The sequence below is a fragment of the Archocentrus centrarchus genome, chromosome 24, assembly GCF_007364275.1.
Source record: "Archocentrus centrarchus isolate MPI-CPG fArcCen1 chromosome 24, fArcCen1, whole genome shotgun sequence".
Lineage (NCBI taxonomy): Eukaryota > Metazoa > Chordata > Actinopteri > Cichliformes > Cichlidae > Archocentrus > Archocentrus centrarchus.
This window is the reverse complement of record NC_044369.1, coordinates 11,485,706-11,508,149: the sequence shown is the minus strand read 5'-3', so window position 1 is coordinate 11,508,149 and position 22,444 is coordinate 11,485,706. Positions and strand designations below refer to the sequence as shown.

General features: G+C 40.1%; 1 protein-coding gene across 3 annotated transcripts; it reads right to left on the bottom strand.

Annotated features, from left to right (window-relative positions):
• Positions 1-1,542: 1,542 nt before the first annotated feature.
• Positions 1,543-21,624, bottom strand: pals1b (protein associated with LIN7 1, MAGUK p55 family member b). 3 transcript variants are annotated; one of them, XM_030721192.1, is made up of 14 exons: positions 21,398-21,623; positions 17,775-18,254; positions 15,406-15,614; positions 12,545-12,622; positions 9,639-9,758; positions 8,230-8,391; positions 7,495-7,572; positions 7,231-7,414; positions 5,809-5,877; positions 5,610-5,681; positions 4,849-5,010; positions 4,399-4,601; positions 4,033-4,143; positions 1,543-2,985 (listed from the first exon to the last, which is right to left on the bottom strand). In XM_030721192.1, the coding sequence occupies exons 2-14, from the start codon at positions 18,100-18,102 to the stop codon at positions 2,809-2,811; spliced, it is 1,953 nt and encodes a 650-aa protein (XP_030577052.1). In that variant the 5' UTR covers positions 18,103-18,254; positions 21,398-21,623; the 3' UTR covers positions 1,543-2,808. The 3 variants fall into 3 exon arrangements, with proteins under 3 accessions (XP_030577052.1, XP_030577053.1, XP_030577054.1); XM_030721194.1 differs by lacking the exon at positions 1,543-2,985 and adding an exon at positions 3,603-3,878 and having other exon boundaries at positions 21,398-21,624; XM_030721193.1 differs by lacking the exon at positions 12,545-12,622.
• Positions 21,625-22,444: the final 820 nt, after the last annotated feature.

Here is a 22,444-nt window from a genome sequence, read left to right as displayed (position 1 = left end):
GCACAGATTCAACAAGGTGCTGGAAACATTCCTCCGAGATTTTGGTTCATATTGACATGACAGCATCACACAGTTGCTGCCGATTTATTGGCTACACATCCATGATGCAACTCTGCTGTTCCACCACATCCCAGAGGTGCTCTATTGGACTGAGGTCTGGTGATTGTCGAGACCATTTGAGTGCGTTTTCATGTTCAAGAAACCAATCTGAGATCATTTGTTTTGTGACATGGTGTGTTATCCTGTTGGAAGCCATCAGAAGATGGGTACTCTGGTCATACAGGGATGGACATGATCAGCAGCAACACTCAGGTAGGCTTTTTTAAACCATGCTCAGTTGGTATTAAGGGGTCTAAAGTGTGCCAAGAAAATACCCCACACCTGAGCTGTTGAGTCAAGGCAGGATGTTACTTTTATGATTATGCCAAATTCTGATATCACAGCAGAAATCAAGACTCATCAAGCCAGGCAACATTTTTCATAATTTCTATTGTCTAATTTTGGTAAGCATGTGCTACTTGTAGCCTCAGTTTCCTGTTCTTTGTTGACAGGAGTGGCAACTGGTGTGAGCTTCTGCTGCTGTAGCCCATTTGCATCAAGGTTGAATGTGCTGTGCTTTCCAAGATGCTCTTCTGCATACCTTGTTTGTGAGAAGTGGTTATTTGAGTTACTGTTGCCTTCCTATCAGCTTGAAGCAATCTAGACATTCTCCTCTGACCTCTGGCATCAGCAAGACTTTTTTTTGTTGCATTTTTGGCCACAGCAGTTTTCAGTGATAGTAGAAGGAGACAGGAAATGGGTGGGAAGATACACGCGGGCAAACTGGCGACAGGCCGGGACTCGAACCCGCACCACAACGCGGCATATGTATGTGTTGCCTGGTCCACCACTGAGCTACCCGGGCGCCCAGCAGGACATTTTAGCCAAGAGATTCGCTGCTCACTGGGTGTTTTCTCTTTTTTTTTGGACCATTCTCTGTAAACCCTACAGATGGTTGTGCGGTAAAATCCTTGTAGATCGGAAGTTTCTGAAATACTGAGACCAGTCCATCTGGCACCAACAACCATGCCACATCACTTAAAAGTCAATTAAATTACCTTTCTTCCCCTTTCTGATGCTCAGTTTGAACTTCAGTGGATCATCTTGACCATGTTTCCATGTCTAAATGCACTGAGATGCTGCATTGTGAATGGCTGCTTAGATATTTACATTTCTGAGCAGTTGAACAGGCGTACCTAACAAGGTGGCCACTGTGTGTATATACACTGAACTTCTAAAAAATCTCCCTCTGACAAATACCCACATAATACAGTCATATAAAAACTAACACTGGAAACAATAAAAACTAGGCCACAACTAAACATTCTGAAACAATAAAAGCTAAATGCAAAGGAGAAAAACCTACCCTGAAACCTGAACTGAAATGAAAACCCAAAAGAAAATAAAAGTAAAAACGAATTAGGAAATATTTCATGTGTGAAAACAGGAAACTTTTCCTTTGGTATAAGAGCAGCACCCATTTTTCAATGCAGACCAAATGTATTACTTGTTCTCATATATATGTATTTTATTTTATTAACAATTCATGAGCACAAAATTGTGCTTATGAATTTGTAAGTACCTTGCAAAGAGTCAATACAGTATTTGTTGGAATTACTCTAACTCAGTGGTTCCCAAAGTCAAGAGTGCTGCGGCCCACTTAAAAACCAGAAAATCCCACCGGGCCCCTCTCCTCCTCGGTCGTCCAATATTGCTGGGTGTGAAATTTTCCTGACTGTCTTCACTCTCATCAAAATACAAGAGAAAATGATGCATTTCCTTGAAAATTTGATTCAAAAAACAGAAACACCACAGGGCTGTTGGCTATAAATTGCTAATACCACCTAGTCATATGCAAAGTGCTAATGCCAATATGTGAACCACACTTCATTATAATAGCAGTAAAGGTCAGAGTAATGAGCAATATCACAAACTAACCACCTCCTATTACCAGTTTTAATTCACTTTTTATATAAATAAATAGATTTATATAAATATGTAACTATGCATACTTGTGAGTAATTTCAAACTGAATTTCTATTACTGCAACCCCCCTGCAGCACGCCCACACTTTGGGAACCACTGACCTAACTGATAGCAGGCCGTACCAATACTGGTATAAAAAAACACAAACAAACAAAAAAACAAAACCCGACAGTACTTAGCAGCATTACTGTTTGCAACGATAACCAGCTAGAGTGGTCTGTTATCACAGCAGAAAAATCATAAAGTGAGACACAAAAATAAAATAATACTGACAATGGAAAAACCTCCAAACTGCAGATTACAGATCTCGCTCCTGTACTTCTGACTGGAAGATGATGCTCTGCAGCCACATTAAGCAGCTGCTTCTCTTCTGTTTGGTACCTAAAGAGGTTCTGATTTGCTGCTTGATCACAGAGCCAATTAAAAACCATGACATAAACACTCTCCCACACACAAAATGTAACAATGAAACATGTGACCCTGAAAATATGTACAATCATAAATAACTATTAAGCATGGGATAGAAATAGTTCTATTTTGTTGACAAATGACTTTGCATAAAACTGAGATCAACAAAGAATTTCATGAAACAAAGATCACCCACAGACCACCATAAAAATCAAAGATTAAACGAGTCCGTCCCTGTAATGATCACTTCCTCTATAAATGAGGAAAATGTGCAAGTGAAATTCCAATGACAGTTTACCACTGTCTTTCATTCATTTTTCACTCTCCAGTCTTCTGTTTACCTCCTTCGACTCCTTGTGGGCAGCACCATGACCTCTAGCACAGCCAGGAGGTGGGCACCCACTGCGGCTCAGTGTCCAGTTTATCTATCAGCCTGCGCAGCTCGCGGAAAGCCTGGTCTGGATCCGCGTTCAAGATGGTTGCATCAAAGTAGTGGCCAAAATTCTGCTCCATTTCGCGAGCCTTTTCAATGACCTCCTTCAGCATCTCCGGCTGTGCATGGGACGCGGACATTAGGTTAATAAACTGCAGTGGTGACTCTTATTATTCTGAGGATTATCTAAATTTGGATGCAACAGAGCAACAAGGTGAATGCACACAACAACAAAAAACTAACAAAAAAAAAAAAAAAAGTCAGTCAAGTCTGTTATAAAGTGGAAGTGAAAAACAGGGCGAGATAAAATTAAAATACATGGCATGCTGCTGTTCTGGAATCAGTTTTTGTCTATCATTAAAGGGGAAAACATTAAAATAAATACAGTGTTCATGAAAAACTTTTCTGATATCTCTCGTAGTACTCATTCAGGGCAATGTTATAAATTCTTCTTTCTCTATACGGTAACATACAAAATGAACGGGACAGGCTCTTCTTTTCTGCCTTTTGATGTGTTTTTTTTATTCTAACAGCATTATTTTGGTGGGTCACTTCCTTCAAAGACTGCTGCTGTGCTGGACAGACTTCAAATGCTGCAGCGATGATGAGGTTACTCTGTTTAGTATGGTGTTATTTTAGTGTCAGTAAAAAAGTAAAACAATAATTTTAGAGAGGTTACATTTCTTAATTTTAATCTTAAATATTATTTTAACATATGCAAAAAGTGCATTATGAACAGTCTGTAAATGGTGCATCTGGCTTCTTATTTTGTTGTTAATTGTGGGTGTGATAAATTACTGCAGCTGTGCACATTGGTCAGCTTCATTTCTTTATCCCTCTTCTTCCCTCTGTTTCCGCTCCCTTTGCCAGATCTTTTGGGATGATCCTTTTTGTTTAGTCTGCAATTTCAGACCATGAAACAAAACACCTTCTCTACACTTCTTCAGTCGCAGTTTTACATTTGTTTAGTCTGTGTGTATCTGGCCCTTTGTTTTACCATCTTATGAAGTTTCTCTGAGGAAGAAACCAGTTTTTAAGGTCTGACTACATAGCGGTCTCAGACTATAATATATAATATATAACAGTATATATACATATATATATTTCCCTGCTCTGCCTACGAGTGCCAGAACTATATTTTCTTTTCTATGGTGGTCAGCATTTACCTTTGGTGTTTTCCCCTCTGTGGCCAGCAGAGTGCGTAGTCGCTCCTGAGAAGGAGGAGCTATGAAGATGACATATGGCTTGAGGTTGGAAGATCTCAGCACCCGCAGTGACTGACAGAAGAAAAATTAAGGCACAAAGGAACAAAATAAATAGTAATATCAACACAAGGGAAAAAACAGCTTAAATATGGTATCTTCAAATGTCAGCTTTGATCAGGCTTTGACAGAGTAAGATTTATGTTGAGGAAATGAAAAGGGGTCATTATGTTCTGGCAGGGCCACAGTGGTTAAGATCACAGACAAAGGATAAAATGGGCTTCGTAATTAACATTTTAGTGTTGGAGTAACAAGAATTCGCTCTCCTACCCGTGTATGTAGGCAGAGCAAACAGATGCGTCCAGAGTTGACGACGTGTCGGATGGAGTCGGTGCTGGTGCCGTACAAGTTCTTCTCATACTCCCCAGACTCGATGAACTTCCCTGTTGCCAAGTCGGCTTCAAAGGCAGAACGAGTCACAAAATGGTACTCGCGCCCATTCCGCTCATGTATCCTGGGGCTCCTGGTTGTGTCTGAGATGTAAAAAGGGAAAGATCTAACTGATTCACAATAAAAAAAAAATATACTCGTGACATTTTCGGAACCTTAAGCTGTCTGTAATTTAAAAAAAAATTCTTATTTGTATGACATTAAACATTTCTACATTTTGTACAATGTGATACATGAAATAGTTTCGCTTCTTTACTGAAAGCCAGAAACACGTTTCGTTCCTCATCTGAGATCCGAGATTAACATTTCAGGTCACCTCATGTCACTTACGTGGAACGGCGACGGCAAACTTCTCTGGTTCAATGGAAAGAAGCCTCCGGCGCAGCTCGTCGTGACCGCTGTTTGTCGGACCAATCAGAGCTACGGGGCGTTTGCGGTTGGCAGGCTGGTGATAAAGCGACATCTCCTCATAGGTCAGGATGTCATCGTAGTCTGAGGAGACAGTGTGGGAGGGGTTAATGAAACATGCTTGACCTACATACCAAATTACTTTAAGCTCTTGGGGCTGACCTGTGACCTCTCTGTGGAGGTGGAAAAGATGCATGGGATTAAGAGATCAATAAATTACTACCCTATTAGATTATTATTTACAATGTTTGGGTAAAAGTTTGTCCTGTACCAAGTATTTTTTCACAGTGCCTCATATCTAACCATCATGGCTCACAATCTGCCACTTTTACTTGTGGAGCAAGTTCGCTAGAGCAGTATGCGTGTCAGTCATTGTATATATGTCTTTTATGTGCAAACCAATAACGGCACAGGTTCCTCCAAGCCATTTAGGCACCTGTTCGACACCTGTTCGTGCTCCCTCTGATCCTGTCTGTTAAAGCAGGACTAATCTGACCAGAGACACACCAAGTCTGATCAAACTGAGTTGAGAAAGAGGAGATGTGTCAGCTCCAGCGTGGCAGTGGTCTTTCGCAGGTGATAAATACAGAGGGAGGGTGGGTTAAATGTCTAACCAGAGCCCACTTTTAAATGGGATTATTTCTCTAACCAATGAAGAGAGACATGAGAAACGAAAGCCTTACCTGTGCTTTTGGTCAAGTGTGACATGCTCTTCTTCCTCTGTTTCTTGCTCTTCTTTACATACCAATTCTTCCCTGTTATTAAAAAGAAATTTGTTTTAAAAGGCAAATAACCACAAGGCTTTGTTTAAACACATTAAGCATGTTTTATTTACATGACTCAAGTTTAGAGACTGTGTGAGCTATAACACTACCTTCTTACCTTGTTGCTCTCGACTTCTGTCTGTTAGAGTTTTCTTTAACGTTTCTCTCTGTTGCTGGAAGCTTTTACCTAAAAAAAAAAAAAAAAAGATGTTAGTTATTAGCAACTTATATAAGTATGCACATTTAATGTGTTTCAAAGCCCTTTTTTAAAAATAAAATTTCATTTTTAACAGACAACAACATTATTTGGTCAGAAAACAATGGACAACTGTGGTCCAAGTGGCCAGTAACTACCCACATTACAAATCCTACGCTTTTCCAAGCCTGCTGTTGTTTTTCATTCTCTCCCTAAAGAGACACAGGGCAGACAAAAAGACGACCCACTTTCCATTTCCAGTGCTTAACCCTCTCTTTTGTCCCACCAAAACACGTCTGGGTCAGAAAGTAATCACAAATAATTCTCAGGTGTTTGCTTTAATCTGGTTGACGTGCCAGATGGATGCTGATTCCTGCCAGGATAGTAGTGCCAGATTAGCCATTAGTCACTTTCAAGTACTCTTCTGAGACTGGGTTTACAGTTACTAGAAAGGGTCGAGCACATTGCTGGCTTATCATTATTTTTTAAGAAGCTCTCCTATGTAGCCCATGCATTAATTATTAAAGATTTTATTTCATGTATCATGGATTTTGCTCACAAATCTGACATTTAGGAATTAATAAGCTCTTGCAAAATTTAAGTTGTATGTGATTTATTGTTTAGATGCAAATTCATTATGTATGGTACAGGCAATGTGACAGTTATTCTTTCTGGCAATTTTAAGTGTGTAACCCTACAAATAACATTCCCTTTGCAAATATCCATATATGGTCTCCAGTATTTTGGTAGGTTGGCTTCCATTACTATAAATGTTTACTCAGCGCATCTAGGAATGATTAGTACTCATGCACTTTATACTGTAAGGTAAAGACCCTACAGTGTTGTGGAGAAAACCCCAACAATCAAACAACCCCCTATGAGCAAGCACTTTGTGACAATGGGAAAGAAAAACTCCCTTTTAACAGGAAGAAACCTCAGACTCAGAGAGGAGCAGCCATCTGCCACGAATGGTTGGGGGTGAGGGGAAAGAAAAAAGAAGATGAAGACCAGCTATTCATGCCAAAACAACACCTTAAAATTAAAAAATGATATTTTGTTGCTCCTCTTACACATTTGAGCCTCGTGTATTGCACAAGGTGTTAAATTACCAATCAGATAGGAAACACATTCTTTTTTATATAGATGCACATGTGTTTTATTACTCTATGCTGTGTGTATGAGTTGGCACTTGTGTCAAGAGTGATAGTACATAATATAGATGGTAATATTTAGAATATCTGTAAATGACTTTTATAGATATTTAGAGTACTGTGTCCTTGCAGTTATCTGTCCTCATGAAGCAATAAACTTCATAATGATATTCAGCTCTGGTCTGACTTCTACCTGGAATGAGTCCAGCCAGAAGCTGGTTTTCCTCATCTCCATCCCTGTAGGCTTGCCACCAGTTGGGGTCATCCTGACTGATGACGTGGAGTATATCTCCCTTCTGGAAGGACAGGCCCAGCTCTCGACACGGCACGAAGGGGTCATCAGAGGGGTCATAGTCAAAGTAAGCTCTTACGTGCACCTGAGGACAGGGTTTTACATCATCAAGGAAGCTGTTTCATGCATGCAGACAGGCCCAGCCACATATCGTAAGACACTTACCACAGTCTGTCTGTGCAGGGCAGGTTTAATCTGAGAGCTGGGGATGAGGAGGAAGGTCAGAGTGCCATGCATTTGTTGCTGTGGAAAACACAAAATGCAATGAACTGAAAAAGACAGGGATGCTAGCCCAGAAAAAACTAAACTAAACCAAACCAAACAAACAAAACAACCCCCCACAACACATTATTCATTCACCTGCAATTAAGGATATTTAAATTTGAATTTAAATTTGCCCAGATAAGAATGCTTTGTTCAGTGATAACATTTGCTATTCCTTTAAGATAAGAATGGAATATTTTAAAACTCCTTAAATTATATATTTTTTAATAAAAAAATTTCTAACAGTGGTTATTCTGTGACTGAAACCTAATGTAAACAGGTGGTCCAAGTAAGACCCATCATTTATGAATGAATCCTGATGCCTTTTGTGGCACTAACGTTACAAACATAGTATTCAGGTAACAGCAATCTGAAAGTACACTACAACATGGCCAGGTTTCCATGGATTAAAATACATTTGCACTGTTACTTTCCAATACAAGGGCACCGCTGTTTGGGTACCAACGCTCGGCTATATTAGATTCGTCATAGACCACATCATTCTCGAGTTATGGCCAACGTTAAAGTTTTTGTGGAGCAGATGCCGACGCCAAGGCTATGACAATAGCTTGGCTTTTTCTACGAAACAGCCTAGCTAGAAACTGCTGTGAAGAATAAAAAAACACTTAAAATTACCAGCAAGTCATGGACTTCGTTGACGTGTTTCCCACGGATAGGAATTCCGTTGATCTCCAGGATCTCATCTCCTTCGCTGAGGAGGCCACTCCGCTCTGCTGCTCCACCTTTCACAACACGACTCACCACCACACTGTCCATGTCATTACGTACTGTTGCACCCTGATGACCACGCACACAATTGTACAATTACAGAGTTTGTACAGATGGCATAAAAAGCAAGAGACCTCAAACACATATTTTCTGTTACAATGAACAAAGATAAAGGTCTGTAAACAGAATGAGAGGAAAGGGTGTGAATGCAAAGAAATGCCACCATCACTGTGATTTCCAGTTGGATGTGTGACACTCAGGCTGACAGGGATTTTACTGCATCATTGATTGATGGGTATACTGACACACCCAGATGATACATGTGTGAGGTGGAGCATGGAGGAGTCTGAGATCGAAGCATTTGTTAGGACTTACAAACAAACTTACAATTAAAAAAAACACCACCACCACAATATACAAGACTTGCATGGCTTTTACATAAAACAATTTGAATTTCTTAAAATTTTTGTTGGACTTAATACAAAAACTGCTGATTTATATTTGGCATTTTTATATTGCTTTATAAGTTGCGTTCTGACCAGCTCTGCACTCGTTCTCCTCCACGGATTCAAAGCAGAAACCCTTCCAATTCCATCTTCATTTTGGGGAAAACTGGCAAAGTCACAGGAAAAGATATGTGGAGACTAAGGAAGGTAGTTAATAATAACTGTGTTTCAGTCGGCTGCATGCTGGTGCATGATGGCATAGTTTCAGTCATTTCTGCTGACTGTTCTCCTTTAGACGCCTCAGGATGTTACACTACAAATCAGTGTTTAATGTTTAAAAAAACTAGTATTCTCCTGGTTGTAGTCCTGACATGATGAGCCACCATTGGGATTGGTACTGCAGGCTCTTCCACTGAAAACTACTGTCTAGTATCTGGGGCCCTGTTCTCGTCTCTACTGATATCCCTTAACTTGAAAGTAGGGTTGATGTGACACAGAAGCAGATGTCTGCTCCCTGAATGTAAGCACTTTACAGTCCACAGTGGAATCACAGATGCACACATCCAAGTGGTCAGACTGAGACTTTCAGAGAGTGATCTCAATGTAGGAAGCAGTGCAAAGGCGCACATGGAGATAATCCTGAAGGGAGACTGCTGAAAATGAAATCAGGTATGATTGTTCACTTCTACGGGTGGAGTTGCAATACTTTATGAGTGCAACTTGTTTGACTATCCTTGTTACCCTCTTTCTAATTCTTTCTTTGTAGATATACAACATAAAGTGATCTAAATGACTGAGAAATACAGATGATCCCAGTAACGACATCAGGCAGTAATGGTGACTTAAAAAGAATAAAAGATGACAGCTCACCAGTGGAGTGTCTCTGGCCTTCTCCAGCCGCACTAATTTAACGGTTTCTCCAAGGTACTGGGTTACATTTTCCTCTGCCATTTCCTGCACTGCCACACTGTCATGGGCCTGCATCAGTGCCTGCAATGCAAACACACAAAGAGTATGATCCTAGAGAAATATACAAACATCTAACATCTAAAGGAATAAAGGAGGAGTTAATATATGAGGGGCGCTGCCTTCTGCAACAGTTGGCATGGAAATACAATGATCATAAATCATATGCGGTTTTAATCAAATTCTTCACAGCTGTGCTTTTTAAATGTAAAATGATAAAAGAGAAGTGATACCAAACAAATTTCTAAACCCCTTCCTCTGACATGCACCTGCTAGCAGAAGCATTCCCACCCCCCCTTCTTTTTTAACAAGACCAGTCAGCAAACCCACCTCTAAGCCAGAAATAATACAGATATTGCTCCTTCACCTCATTTAATGTGACAAGCGTGCTGTACCCCACGATTAATAACCGTCAGTCCAAATTAGTTTCTCTATCCTGCAGCAGAGGGGACCTGAGAGAGCGGAGGCCGGGCTAAGCTCTGGCATACACGCAATCCGTCTTAATCTCCCCTGCATTTAGGAGTCAGAATGCACGGCCATCAATCATCAAACACCTTTGGCTGGACTGCTCCCGAGGAAACGGTGTCCCAGAAAACAATAAAAGGGAGACAAAAGGGCTTGCTCCTCTCTCACATGTCTCCATTAGTTTTTCACATGAAGCTGTTTACCTGTACTGCAGGGTGACTCATGTGAGCCTGTGCTCCCTGCAGAGAAACCAGCGTAATCTGTACCAATTTCTCTGCCACAAGGCAGGCTCACATCTCATCACTCTGCCCCCGCCGGCTAAATGGTTCCAACTCAGTGGAGGGGTTAACGGGCAACAGGGGTGGGGGACTGCAGTACTTCACACAGTCATCTGGGTCAAACATCAGACCCTGTAGCGCTCTCCTGTCAAGACCCTCGACCATAAAATCACAGCCGAGTCATACACCTGAGGTCTTTTCTCACCTTAGTGCCTTGCTAATAGACGATGACAGTCTGATAATGTGACTTCATTTTTTCCTACAGAAGAGTCACTGAAGTAGAAAGTGATAAAGGCAGAGCGTCAAGCGCCATTGAATAAACGCAGTTTGTTTGGTTCTCTTCATGTTGAGACACAAATTTTTAAACAGAACTTTCAATGTAATGCTGCAAGCTAACCCAAAATCAAGTGTTTAACCCAGTGTGACACGAGTGTCAGTCTCAGTTCTGGAAAATTTCTTGAATAAGTTCTTAATTAAAACAATTTTTGAAATTCTGAATAAATTTTCCTTCAAGGAGAAATGGGTGTGAGCCCATAACCGAGCAACTCTGCAGACGGCTGTGGGAGTGGCCTGCCTCTACCTGTGATGCTAATGTTTTCATAAAGATGCAAAAGGCAGCATACCAAAGAAGAGCATCTTATTTGTCCAGTTGGTCAGCTAGGCCTTTGGCAGTGTACTGTAAGGTCACGACTAAACGGGTTACGGACAAGTCGGACCTCATTATGCTTAACTGCAGCCGTGTCACAACAAGTGGACAAAAAAAGCTCTGTCTTTAAGCAGTGTGACAATGAGGGTGCTCACAACTACATATGGGTAATTTGAGGACAGAGAGAGCATTTACCGGTTTACAAATTACATATACCTTTATTTAAATATTCTGTCATAACAAGTACGGATGTACAAGTACAATTTTTTTTTAAAACAAATCCAATTTGTCTGACATCATTAGTGCTAATTTCAGTGAGACAACTCCAGTTTGAAATGATTTATTACACCAGCAAAACATGGTTAGAGGCTGGCATCTAATCTCTGAGCTCATCATTCCCTGCAAATATGATTGATGAGTAAATATCCCCCCCTGGCGCTTACATATGGATACCGGGGTGGAGGGTTGCTCAAAACAACTGTGAGTAAAAAAGGGCAGGACCGACACGTCAAGGAAAGTGATGGTATACTCTGCAGCTTAAACAGACCGGAGGAGGGTGCGTTTGGTCACACGAGCATGAAGCAGTAACGCTCGAGCTGAGTGTTTGTACTCCTTGTAGGCAACCTCACCAAAACACCACAACACTACACAGCTTTAGCTTAGGGTTGTGCTCAGAAGAAATACACAAAAACCTGTAAAGCAGCCACAATGCTAACATTTTTCATAACCATTTTTTTTTTAAATAATTCAAAGCAGACTGATGAACAACACACCAAATCATGCTTTTTCATTACCAAGAGAGCTGACCAACATTACAGTTGAATTTACATAAACTGCCTGAGGAACTAGTTGACCTTGGGGGGAAGAAAAAAAAAAAAATGACCTACACACATCCTGAAGAACAGCTAATAATAACAGTGGTTATAATTAATGTATCATAGAGGATTTAATTTCTTTAATAACCATCTGCCCTGCCCAAGTGTCCTTGATCACAACAATAAATTCCACCCATTTCATAACCCTGTGGCAGTAACGATGAACAGCTGGATCTCTATATCTTTCGCTGATGAGAAATGGCCTTATTTCCTCTTCTAATAGAGTACACATGACGGCAACAGAGATGTAAAATTGTCCGACTGTCTCTGAGCTGGTTAGCAGCTAAGTCTTGTGGTTTATTGGCATATTCTATACTTAATTCTGACCTCTGACATCCCAGTGGGAAGTGCAAGAAAAACAATTAGCCTTTTGGAAAGAGTCCAGTTAAACATTAATTATATTTTCAGTGGTGCAATTATCAGAATATTAACTAAATAAATGAGTTGGCCCAAAAGGCCCTGCAGACTGTCTCAGCCTCACTGGTGCTGTCTTATAATAAAATTGCAGGTCAAGGAGAGTTCATAGCTGGGAAACTGATCTCTGACCTGGAGATGAGGATTGGTGAGCAGAGCTCTGAGCTCTAAACCCTCCTTTTGCTGGCTGGACTGGAGAACCTTCTGTACCTGATAAGAAACAGAGACACATCACGGTAAAATAAATCTGTCACTAAGAGCTATAAACAGTGAGTGAGTCAAGTCAGAACAAACTGTCAACTGCTAATTAAAAACTTTGAACACAATAAGGACAATCAACCTCTTAATCTCTTAATTACTGTCCTAAAAATCCCACTGACTTTTAAGTAATCTCATAAGTCACTAGAATTTAAGTAAAGTTAAGAATCATTTAAGTTGGCCAGAGAGCGCGCATCATTATATGAACAGGTTTCAAAATGTAGGCCTCAAGGATAACTTACAAAATTAGTTAGTGCTAATTTTTTCTTTAGCACTTTGACATCTGAAAGCAGACATTTTTTTTGACTCAATGACCCTCTCCTTACTGTACAGCTCAGGGCAGTCAACTTTTAATATATGTCTGGAGAAAGCTATGCTGAACAATATATAACTAAAATGTGCATGAATGGCCTCAAATAATGACTTTAACCACTATTTGCATCCTAACATTATTTTATCCCTTTTTACAAATTTAGCTCATGCAACGCATCTTGTGACCGTCACTTGTTTTGCTTTCTGGGCACCAAAATTTAGGCAGAACAAATGTCTGTATGAAATTTAGATGCTAAACTCTTCGTATCCTAAACCTGCAAAACATCATAAAAATCATGCTAGTGGCTCATTCTGGTAACAAGCCAGCTGCATTAAATAAAAACAAACATTTGTGGTGAAATATCAGGAAATATGTAACAAGAATTTCCAAGCTTTTGGGATAAATAAAGTATATTTTTAAAGGTGTACACAAACATACACACAGTTAATTTGTCTCCACTCATGTAACTCACAGCAAGAGTTCACATTCCAGGTTGAAAACTGCTCCACATCCAGCCTAGTATTAAGGAACTTTCATCCTGTGTTTATAATGTGCGAACTTTGTGTTTCACCAAATTTAACAAGCACTGGGGACTGGGAAAGCCCCGATCTGAACGACAGCATGTCAAAATTCTGGTGGCTTTCCAGCCTGTCATCTATGTTCCAGTTTTCTTTCTTTCCTCTTGTCTCTTTCTCTCAGTTCTATTTTAATCGTTTGGTTCTTGTGCTGTAATTTGGCAAAACAATGCGGTGGTTGTGGCTTTGACTCTTTGACAGTGATTATTTTGGCCCTGTGTTCCTTCCCCTTCTTCTCTTGTTTGGAGCTTAGTTCATCCATTACACTAATCAAAGCTCTCACTAACAAGGTGACGCACTTTCCCTCCCCCCAGTGGTGCGACGCCTTGGTCCACGCTGCTCTAAGCTGCTGGAGTTTCTTTTTCTGGCCGCCCAGATCCTGGCCTCCTTCCTGCGCTGCGCTGCACTGCTCAGCCAGCATCAAGGGCTGCAGAGAGATTAGTTTACCCAATGGTCAAAGTGAGTGTCACACAGAACAGCCACTTAGTTTAGACATGCCGCAGCTCAAACTTTAATGCACTGATAAGCGCTTCAGGAACCATGCCTGGCGGATGAGTGCACACACTGATTTACTGTACACGGGAAGACAATGTGCTAAGGCAAAACAGATCATCACACCCAGCCTCTTTATCTTCAAACCACTCCTGTCATTACTGGAATAGCAATTCTGTTGCAGTGCTGCTTGCTGGCCTTTGAATGAACTCTACACAGCTCACAGCTTGTTTCTGTTTTCAAGTTGGACTATTACACATCTAGCCATAAGCTAAACATCACAGTGAACGAGTCCAAATGTGCTGAAAAGTCTCCATTACATTCTTTCATGTTACACCTATCACAAGTTGACACTAATCCTAATGAAGTGCCTATTGTGGGTGTACCTTGTCACAGATATACAGAGCTTGTATGCATTTCACAGCAAACCATGTCAGAATTTCTGTCTTTTTACAAGGTCTGTTCTGTGTGACAGGCAGCATTAGAACACTCTGTGTGCAGAGGCTCAGTTCTGGTGGGACACAAATCAATTACTGCTGCTTTGCTTCAGCAGAGACCAGCTGGTGTTTAGTCAACAAGGAAATCAGGTGTGGCAGATTACCACCTACTCAAATCTGAAGATTGAAATGGTTTGTTGCCCTCTGTCACCTTCTCTACTGGAGCTCTGGGGGCAGTGTAAACTGTTATTTAAATAGAAAACAGCAACTGCCTGATCAAGGATATATAAAAAAAAACTCATTATTTTTTATATTTACAACCACTGAAATACACTTACTGTGGTTCACACCTCCCTCCTTTAGTTCCCAGTCATATCATCCCCTTTTCACCCCAATTGTCTTATTAATGTTCTTGCATCTCTTTTGTTGGCAGCTCACTCAATTTTCATGCACAGCCTGGATATCACAAATCCCTCATTTTTGTTTTGACTCACCTTGTTAACCACAAGACAATTTACTTTTCATAATTATTCAGACTGGTATGGCTGGCTTTTGGGCAGCTTCGTTGAATTAATCATCACCTCGAGCAAATCTTTTATGCTTCACTGAGTTTGCTCAGTTGCTTTACTCACATATGTGCTTTGAAAGTAAATATAAACCATAAGGGTCCAATCTGGAAATTAGCAAGTATAGCCTAAGTGCCTTTTTGCAAAAAATGGGTCCTCCGCTGCTCTAATGAGGCGCAAAACTGTTTTTGTGGCGTGGTTCAAATAATTACAGTGAGGACTTCATTCTTCTCAGCCCAAGACTGTGGACACTTGTATCTGCAAATGTATTAGACCTACTAGGATAAACTGCATTGGTTACTGCCAATGTTTCAGCTGTAACAAGCAACTAGAAAATGATCGTTACCCGTACCTCCAGACAGAGATCTTGTGCTTGTGCTGTGAGGGGTGAGGTGGGACTGACTCTGTTCATCTGCTGGGACACAGCGCTGTAGATTGAGTATGCAGTCTTGAAGTCCTCCTTGGTGAGGAGCTGAGTTATCAGCTCTACATCCTGCTGGCTCTGAGCATCAGTCAAGCAGTGCTGCACCCACTTTAGAGCCTGCAGCAACTCCTCCAGTTCTGGGAACAGATAGTGAAGGGGAACAGTGGTACAGGGGCAATGCTGAGGAAAAACTGTGACTTTTATTTTTAGTCCTTTAAGATTTGAATTTTCCTCATTGTTTATCTTCTAGGTTTACTTTTCTGGCAGCACAGTTTCTGAGGACAATTCAATTTTGAGCCATGTACCTGTATATCAAAGGCTTCCACCAGCACATTCGATCTGCATTTGACCCAGACTATGATCTAAGGCTAATCTCCAGTTACATCACACCTAGCTCTGCAACTTTAATTCTATTGAGCACAAGCTATCTGTAACTGTTAGAAACACATTATGGCTAATACACTAATTACATATGGATGCAGATAATTAGAATTTTTTTTATGAGTTTTAAAGGCAAAAATACTTTAATTCTAGTGGAACTGGAGTGGATTTTGCTCCACTGCATTCAGAGGTAATGACCACCTCTGCAGCTAAGCCACAGTGCATATTGTACATAGTATGCTTCTGCTAAAAGCATAGTTGTTGACTTTCAGTGCAATGAAAATATACAAAGAAGGCAGCAGAAACTAAAATTACAAGTGTAAACTCCAGGAGCCACGGCAGAAGAAAGGATTTGTGTGCAAGAATCATAACAGTGATGAGACGTCTCACAGTGGGGGATCTAGAAATTTGTCCCCAGGTCACTGGTATTTTTTTTTTTTTCAGCTTTTGCTGTAGGTCAGGGGTTGCGGTGTTTATGCCAGAGATTTTTTTTTTACCTTTATTTTACCAGGTAAAATGTTTGAGAACCAGTTCTCATTTACAATCATGACCCGGCCAGTCAGTAAGAATACATTTTATAGGATATCTTTTCTTCATTTGATATTTTCTTGTAGCAAGTTTATGCAATAGTTTACAGTCTACAGTAATGTTTATTATTTACTACTGACTGAAATCAGGTGGGGTTAAGTCATACCTGTCAAGTCTCCCGTTTTGGCCGAGAAACTACTGTATTTTACCCCTCTGTCCTGCCGTCCTCCTGTATTAGTATTTTCCCATAAATTTCCTGTATTATAATATAATAATTTTAAAAAAGCATTCCTGTGCCTCTCCAAACTGAATTCTGTCACTAGCCTCGTGAGAACTGCCACCTGCAGTAGCCTGGGTGGCAGTTGTCGCGAGGTTAGTGCCGACAACGGGAACAAACCCGGAACAACAACTGGACCTCGGTTGGGCTGGTGGGACGGCGGAAAATTTCCCTTATTTTTAAATACAAAACTTGACAGGTATGAGTTAAGTTAATTGGTGATTCTAAACTGCCCGTAGGCGTGAATAGTTGCCTGTCTCTCTGTGTTAGCCCTGTGACAAGACTGGCGACCTGTCCGGAGTGTACCCTGCCGCTTGCCCTATGGCAACGGGCATAGACTTCAGCCCCCTGAACTGGACAAGCGGACTGAAATCAGATTTAATAACTGAGTGTGCTAGAAAGTGATTTGATGCCAATATCTTCTGAATTCTATAGTAAAGAAGTAATAAAAACTTTAAACTACTCCTACAGGCTATTGTTTTTTGTATACAACAGCAGAGCTGACAAGACAGGTCAAGGTACACAAACAGTCTTTCAGAATATGCCAGAACCCTGTAAAAGCTGCAACTGTTTCTGTCAAGCTGTGTTAAAACAAAAAAAACTAATTTATTAGGGTCTGGGCTAAAAAATGTTATTCTTAGAATTTGTCTCCTGTACTCTTTTCCCCGCTAAATTCCAGCCCCTACTTATGTAAATCATGACAACTGAGTGTGTTGTAGCTATATCCTGATTTAAATTGCATAGACAACATAACCAAGACACAATTTTTTTTTAACAGAAACAAACAGTGATTTCTTTTATGCGCTGCAATACACTTTTGTACTGTCATTATAATATGTTTATTTTCCAGGGATGCTCCTGAATTTTGTGCTGGGTTCAGCTAACCAGTGGAAACTATGGGACATCCCCGACAGTACATCACCCTGCTTCAGTAACAGTATCCTTCTTCTGTTCCACCCCTTCAGTCGTCACTATTTTTGACTTCTTTTGTTTTCCCTGAATTTTTTTTAAAATCTCACATTCTCTATTGTTCTTATGTCTGCATACCTCCTCTTCTTTCAAGCATGTCTTCCTCAGTCCAACCTCTCACTTCCCACCTCTGTTAACTCACCGATTACAGAATCCATGGAGCATGTGTCTTTGGTGGCCTTTTCCTTTCCCTCAAAGGTGGGATTGTCAATGCCCACCTTAGGATTCTGCGACAGCTTCTTGAGCCTCAGGGAAGCATTGAGGTCAATTTCATGTTTCGCCCTGCTGTCCTCTTCCCTCTTCTTCCTCAGCTCCTCCTGGTAGTGCTGGATCCTCTCCATGTGGGCACTGCACTGTGGAGATTTGACAAGGCTGCTTTCATCCCCTGGACAGTCCACGGCCCTCTCCCTGTGGCTCTTGGTCAGGCCAGAGGCCTCTTGCACATAACCGTTCATATACGATGTGATCATCCCTGCTGCAGCAGTGTACAGCTCAAACCACACCAGTGTTTCCTGAGATCTGCTGGAGTGTTAGGAGGGACTGATGTTGAGACTGCTCAACTCAGAGGCCATAGCGAAGCAGTGGATGATGTAGTCCTTTTCTCTTTTTCTGATTTATCATCCTGGAATTCAAACAAAAAGGTTCAAAGGTTTCAAACACTTCTTGTAAGTGTTTACAAGGTAAACAAAGTCAGATTTAAAAAAAAAAAAAAAAAGCATGAGTACAGATTAAAATGTCTTGTCTAAAGTCACTGTTGTTGCACACTTAGAAAGCCACAGTCAGAAGCTGAAAGATGCATTTCCAGATAGATCATTTACTTTTTGTTTAAGTTTACAGACTGTAAATTAAAAATGTCATTTTATTAAAAAAATGTTTCAGCTTTACAAAAACCTATCTTCTTGTGACAACTTTATATGCTGTCAGCATTTACTTTTTTCAGACTTGAAAGAAAATACATTCACACAAACATTTGCATGACTTATTAATTAGTCTATAATACTGTAATAAAATATCTTAATATCTACTTAATATCAATCATTTAGTTAACTTGATGAACTAATTCTAGTTTCTTAAATGTGAGAAGACTGTTTTGGGGTATTTTCATCATTTTCTCATGCACGTAAAACCCATCAGCAATATTTTATAAACAATTAAAAATATAATAATTCACCAATTATTAAGAGTTCTTAGCTGGAGCCTGAATACATACAGTTCCTCTTTGAATGTTTTTTAATCATTTAATCAGTTTTTCCCTATAACTAGTTCAATTGTGTTATATGCTTTAACATTTGATTTTTTCCCTCTTATGTATAAATACAGCCTCACTCTAATTTTTCTAAAAAATAATTTATAAAGTTGCAGTTACAGGCATTGCCTTCTGACCCTGAATAACTCTGTCACTATGAATAGTTCATGAGTGTTTACCAAAAAACTTGCTCAGGCATGTAAACCTCACACTGAAACGGTGCTGTTTCAGCAGCCTTGACTTGTTATGCTTGAAGTGCTTCAATGTCTCAAATTACTCATGTCATAAATGTTTTTTCACCTGATGATCAGAGCCTGCATTTGCTCCTATGTCCGCTCATCAGTCTCACCACTAATCCAGCTCCTAACAGGAAAGTCTTTTTAACATTAGTCACCTAAAATCCCTCGAGTGCAGCTCCATTCAGCCATTTGCTTGTTTACACCTATCCCCATGTGAACAGATTAATCAAGTCTACTGTATGTATGGGTGCCCAATACTTGACAGTCTACTGCATATTGGATGTACAGTACACAAGTACATAGTGCCTGATAAAGAACTACTCACTCAATGATATGCAAATATTGTGATTGTTGTGAATTTTGCTGTAACTGCTATTGTATTTATTTTTAAAGATGTAACATCATTCATCGGATTCAGATAGTATGACAGACTTGGAGCTTAGGTCACTTTGAGAAAAAAAATTAACTTTCATTGAGTACTTAAAGTGTTTTTAACGGGACATGTATGGGGATGCACACGTAGAAAGCCAAAAGCATGTCTTGATCGCTCACATAATGTGTATTTGTGTAAATACCATGGTAGTTAGCTAATACAGCCAGCTATGGGTTAAATAAATTTCAGGATAGACACATACTTATTTGGAGATTTTGAAAGATGATGTCACCTGCCCTTATTGCAAAGGCTTTGCAGGTAAAAACAACCTTTATATGCGACGAGAAAATAAATATAAACACAGCTTTGTTGCTGAATGCCACCACGTCACAGTAAGTCATATACTCATGTCACCCATTACCACATGGCAGCCTTCCCCCTTTTACCTACTTCTCAAAGCTAATTACGCCTGGCAGGTCTATCCCCTCGCCTCTCAAACCCCTCCCTCGCAGAAGCATTTTGCTGTGTTTAGAGTGGCGGTGTGCTGCTGACAAACAGCAAAGACTGCCAGCGTACCATCTGTTCCCAAGGGCTTAATTAAGCCTGAGATCTCATCCTAGCTCGGTGGCCACAGCAGCAGTGGGAGGGATGCTGGGTGGGTACAGATACCTGTGTGGAAGACGCATGAATAGACATGCACACCCACCCACCTAACCATAAACAAGGGGGGGGCGGGGGGCGCGATACAAACAAATGGTTCCAGTTAGATATCTGCAAAAATGATTAAACATTTTTGGGAAAATAAATAATGACGCCAAATTAGACAGTGATAAATGCCTCATATCAGCTCGCCCACTGAATGAACAGATTGAAGTGACACTATAGCGTCAAACAGATAAAATCCTTACAAAATAACATGCTGAAGGTGGACTGATGAGACACCCCATGTGTGTAGACACAAATAAAAAGGAAATGTTATCTTGAATTATCCTGCCTTCTTTTAAGTCTTGGCTCCGTTAAACTGTTAATCCTGAAATTAGCTCTGAGAAAGTGCTAGAACATCCTTTTTGATAGCAGTGCTGTAACTTGATGAACATGTATGACAAATGTATGTTGACATCAACTCCAGAGGCATTTACTTACTGAGATGCAGTTAAAAGGCCCTGAAAAGTAAACATGCTGCACAGAATATTTTCCTAACAAAAGTGTTAAAGCCTGCTCAGAGTATAAGCTGGTACAGGTCACTGTAAACTATGGTTGGCATCCTACACTGGCATACTTTTCCTTGTTAAGTTTTCCTTTTATATGGACTTACAAATGATTTCCTAATAACTAGTAAACATAGCAAATCCTGCTTGTGCTATTCCACCATAACAGTAGATAATCTGTGATGCCTAATAAAAGCAAATAAACAGAAATAAATACGTCTTAGTTAATGGGTAACTTTGAAATTTGTGAAGTGAATGCTCCTAAATCATTTGCAGTTACTTTCTACTCCAAAGGAGACCATTTATTGTCTTATTAGTAACGAAGGTAAAAAAAAAATAAACGCGTTTCAGTTCGTAGCATTCATATTTCATTGAAAATATTTCAACAAACAGCAGAAACTGGCTTAAAGTAAATTGTGAGAACCAATTGAGGAGTTAGCAATTAAATCTTACCTGTTGAAATATAAGCAGTTTGGTACAACTTAAAAAAAGTAGTAGCACATTCCTACAAAGCGGTAACAACAGAAGTACCACATCCGCTTAGAATAAACAGCGCTCCTAATTTGCAAGTGTAAAATTGGATTTGTTATTGGCATTAAGCGCTAACGTAACAATAGCAAGCAACTTAGCTTAGCAGCCTGGCACCGCTAACTGCGTAGCTTAACGGTAGCTGTCCCGCAACAAACTCGGTGTACTTACCGCTTTAAAAACGGCGAGCCGAAACAGCTTTTAGTTATCTTTTACAGTCCAACGCTCAAAAAACCTGTGCTTTGTTCACACAACGACGAGCAGGAGAAGCGAGAAGTGTCTGCCGGTCTTCCCAGGACCACGTTCAGCCGCCGCAGTGAGTTTTGTCCGGGAACAGTCGGGAACACTCGTGGCCATTGCTGTGCTACAACTGCGCCTGTTGTTTTGAGTTGTCTCCCTGGCAACACTTGGGGTCCACAGCGCCCCCTCGCTGTCAGTCATGCAATGACCCTATCTGTCAAGCTGCAACCTGTGCTTGAAGCTGATGACATCAGAGACGCAGTGAATAAAAATGGCAGTATTCCCCATAAAATCCCTGCTACGGATTCAAAATCATATTTGCCATATGTTAAGGCAGTTATTTTTTTATTTTCTGAAATGCTGTTTTTATACATACAACTATCCATTCTGCAAATTTGCATGCTTCATAGCAAGGTTCTAAATTATTATTTTATTTTGTTGTTACATAAAAGTTAAAGTCGACTTCTTTTAATTACATGATAAATCACAAAATATTGTCAATGGCCAAGGAGGAAAAAAACCCTACATTTATTTATTATAAATGATATATGAAGAAAAAAAACTATGTAAACCTTCAGAATATAAGTGGAAAGTCCAGGAACGCACTAATTTTGAGAAAATGGCCTTTACAGCATTGTATGATAAAATTCTCTATCTTCCAAATATTTTTTGGAAAATAGTGTCTACAGGTTTAAAAATTTATCAGTTTATCAAAACAAGCATTTCCCTGTAGTGCCTCACTTTAAGAATTAAGTATGATGTTTAAAAGGATGGCCCACAATCTAAGAGAGCTCAGTCAACATTTTTTAAATATTTGACAAGAAAATCTGTAATGTAGGTCAAGACGGGACTAGAAAATAAGCTGCTACCATAGTCTGGTGTCCACTGACAAGTTGTAACGCCACTACTGTAATAAAAAATATGAATTGAATTATTAGTTGGATCCTGTTTTGCCTTCAGAACAGCCGGTATTCTTTG